Raw genomic sequence first — 3,405 nt, forward strand, 5'->3', positions numbered from 1 at the left:
CATGCCTGTAATCCCAGCACTTTGGGAGGCCGAGGTGGGTGAATCACCTGAGGTCGGGAGTTCAAGACCAGCCTGGCCAACATGGAGAAACCCCATCTCTACTAAAAGTACAAAATTAGCCAGGTGTGGTGGCATATGCCTGTAATCCCAACTACTCAGGAGGCTGAGGCAGGAGAATCACTTGAACCCGGGAGGCGGAGGTTGCCGTGAGCTGAGATCGTGCCATTGCACTCCAGCCTGGGCAACAGGAGCAAAACTCTGTCAAAAAAAAAGAAAGAGAGAGAGAGAGAAAAAGAGAAAGGAAGGAAAAAGAAGGGAAAGGAAGGAAGGAGGGAGGGAGGAAGGAAGGAAGGAAGGAAGGCAGGCAGGCAGGCAGGCAGGCAGGCAGGCATCTAGTGACAGAACACTTACCACCTTCCACAGCAGCTCATTTGTCTTTGAGCAGCCATGACTCCTAGAGAGTTTTTTATATTTAGACAAAATCTTCCTTCATGGAGCTTTTTCCATTTTATTTCCTCAGGATGACAGAGAACACATTTACTCTGCTTTCCTAGGTTGGTCCTTCAGATACTTGAAAACAGCCATGGCACATGCCCTGAATCTGCCTTCCTCATATGAAACATCACCAGTTAATTCAATGTTTGTTTACAGGACAGTTTCAAGTATCTTCAGCAATCTGATTCTTTTTTCTAAACACATGTTAGTTTGACAATTACTCCAAACCAACTTGGTATTCATGTGTGATCTGACCAAGTGAAGTGAGACATTTACCTTCCCTCTTCTAGAAGTTTTGCAAAAACTCTAATGTCAGAGTTTCTTTGCAAAATGCTGCCTCACATTATTAACTGTAGCTTTCTGTGCATCTTGTATCCGCTAATACGGACTCCTTGTTAAGGTTTACTAGAATTTCCAGATATTTGTTGAATGAAGAATATATAAATGAATGTATAGATGGATGGATGGACAGATGGACGGATGGATGGATGGATCAATGGATTGATGGATGGATAGGAGTGAAGCCAAGAAAGGCATCACTTAGCTGTTACTGTTCGGGGACTTCAGTATCAGCAGGGAAGAAGAATGAACACATGAAAGTCAGTCTTTTTTTCTGAAAGATTGGAAAACACTAAAGTAAAGAACATGTTTTAAAATGAAGCTAAAATAATAAGAACAAACCTTTGGAAATATAGCACTTCAGCAAGTCCCATCAAGTGTTATCTGTCTTTTCATGTCTAATGAATTCTAACCAACTACAGCCTCACATTGATAAATGCCTTTAGATATAAAAGTTTTAGACAAAATGTCAGTTTGCTCTAATTTAAATGAAAACCTTGAGAAGCCTGATGAAAATAGATGTTTGATCCATTGACTCCAAACAGAAAACTAAATATATATTTGAGAGGCGCGCAAATCCCTGTGTTTAGTATAATGTGGATATCCAGGAGGAATCTATCAAATGGAAATGTATCATTTCTTTCGTTTTCTACTTTCAGATTTAGAAAGGAAAATCCAAGATTTGAATCTAAGTAGACAAGCAAAAGCTGATCAACTGAGAATATTGGAAGATCAAGTTGTTGCCATTAAAAATGAAATTGTTGAACAAGAAAAAAAATATGCTACGTGCTATAGCTAGGCAGAGTTAAAGTGCAAAAGCTTGTGCCTTTGTTTCTGGTTTCTGATGTACAAGCCCATGGGGCTCTGTTGAACCTGTGAAATACTGACAATGTCTTCTACCTTCCTTTCCCACATCCCATCCTTATTACACACCTGCTCAGTGTGGTTGGAGGTTGAAATGTCACCAGGAAAATGCCACTTCATAATTGAAAGGGGAAAGTAATGAGATTGTCTCTAGTTTCAGAAACCTTTCCTCTTGCCTTCCTTTCTCTTTCCTAACTTAAAAATAACAGGTTCCATATAACAAGTAGAAATTTTAGTAAGTACTCTACTTACTAATAATGATTTCAGTCAAATAAACCTAAACATTAAATAAATATCTCCAATACTAGGATGGAATACATATGGATGGCATATACTAGATTGTCCTATATTTTACGTGTATTTGGATTTACTTTTATTTGTAAAATTATTCTTTTGTGAATAAACTGCATAGAATTCAAAAGGTAACTTGCTTTTATACCTACTTTCCTACACACTCATTCTCAACCAGGGGATTCTGTTTTCCCCAAATGGCACTGGAACAATATTCAAAAGATTAAATATTGAACTACTTCTCCTCATTTATCAGTGGAGCATTTTTTGCTGTAAAGATGTGGTTTGCTATATTTTTAAAAGAACTAACAAATCATGTTCTTATTGTTTAGTATAAGGAAAGATCATATATGTCTCATTTCAAAATGAGTCTGATTTCACATTGAACTGTTATATTGAATGTTATGATTTATAAATAGAACAAATTTGCTTCTGTTTGTGAACAGCTAGTTAGAAGATCAATTTAATGGAGTTTGGTTTCACATTTTTTTTTTTTTTTATTTTTTAGGCATCACATGTTTATTAACGATATAAGGCAACGCATTAACTAGTAAATGCATTTCATTGTAAATACATTTAATCTCAAATCTCTTGTTAAAACTTAACTGCTAACATTTTCAGTTTATCCAACTCTGAATCAAGTAAAATCAGATTGGCTAGATCCTTTATGAACATGTTTAGTGTCACTTGGCTGTTCCAGTCAGTGCTCCCAAATGTTAAATGCCTTTATATTTCTGCCTTAGCATTAATTACTCTTATGAAATAAACTTATCAAGGCCTATAGTCTCTGGCTCTCAAGAAAGGCCTTTGAGAGTATGACCTTCACTTTCACTGAGAGTCAGAAACCACTAGAGTAATATATTAATTTACTCCAAATGCTGTAAGTTGCTTATTAATGATCGCCTATGGCAATGTTACAGGTTTAAGCCTCAATCCCATAGAGGTGGCATTACGTTTTCTTACCAGAGCTTAGGTTTAGGAAAATCCATGATGATAGCAAACAATTTTAAAATTATATAATTGAAACAAATTCAGCTCTTGGTTTCCCATTCTCCTTTACTTCCCATCCTCCTCTGTGGTCATTTCAGAATTCCATTCTCTCTTGAACTCTTTCCTCACCAGCTTCCTTCACAGTTCCATCAGGCAGCCTTTCCTCCTACCTCATTGAGAAACAGAGGCCATCAGATAGGAGCTCCCTCAACATCCTCCCACTCCACAGAGCAAAACTACCTGCACCTGCTTCCATTAATCACTGGTCCCTACAGTCCATATGGAAGAGATGTTTCCCCCACCTGCTTCCGTTAATCACTGGTCCCTACAGTCCATATGGAAGAGATGTTTCCCCACCCATGTGAGGCTCGTCCCTGTGCTTCCTGTCTCATCCCATCCTGCCTCCTCACAGACTCCATCCCATCA

General features: G+C 38.1%; 1 protein-coding gene across 1 annotated transcript in view; it reads left to right on the forward strand.

The window, feature by feature from the left end:
• LOC108540494 (laminin subunit beta-4-like) overlaps positions 1–2,112 on the forward strand; it is a 16,830-nt gene extending 14,718 nt beyond the window's left edge. The window contains exon 5 of the mRNA XM_017889602.1: positions 1,494–2,112. Coding sequence (XP_017745091.1) covers positions 1,494–1,633 — 140 coding nt within the window. The 3' untranslated portion in view covers positions 1,634–2,112. The remainder of the gene's footprint in view (positions 1–1,493) is intronic.
• The last annotated feature ends 1,293 nt before the right edge of the window (positions 2,113–3,405 follow it).

The sequence above is a fragment of the Rhinopithecus bieti genome, unplaced genomic scaffold, assembly GCF_001698545.2.
Source record: "Rhinopithecus bieti isolate Rb0 unplaced genomic scaffold, ASM169854v2 scaffold_18688, whole genome shotgun sequence".
NCBI lineage: Eukaryota > Metazoa > Chordata > Mammalia > Primates > Cercopithecidae > Rhinopithecus > Rhinopithecus bieti.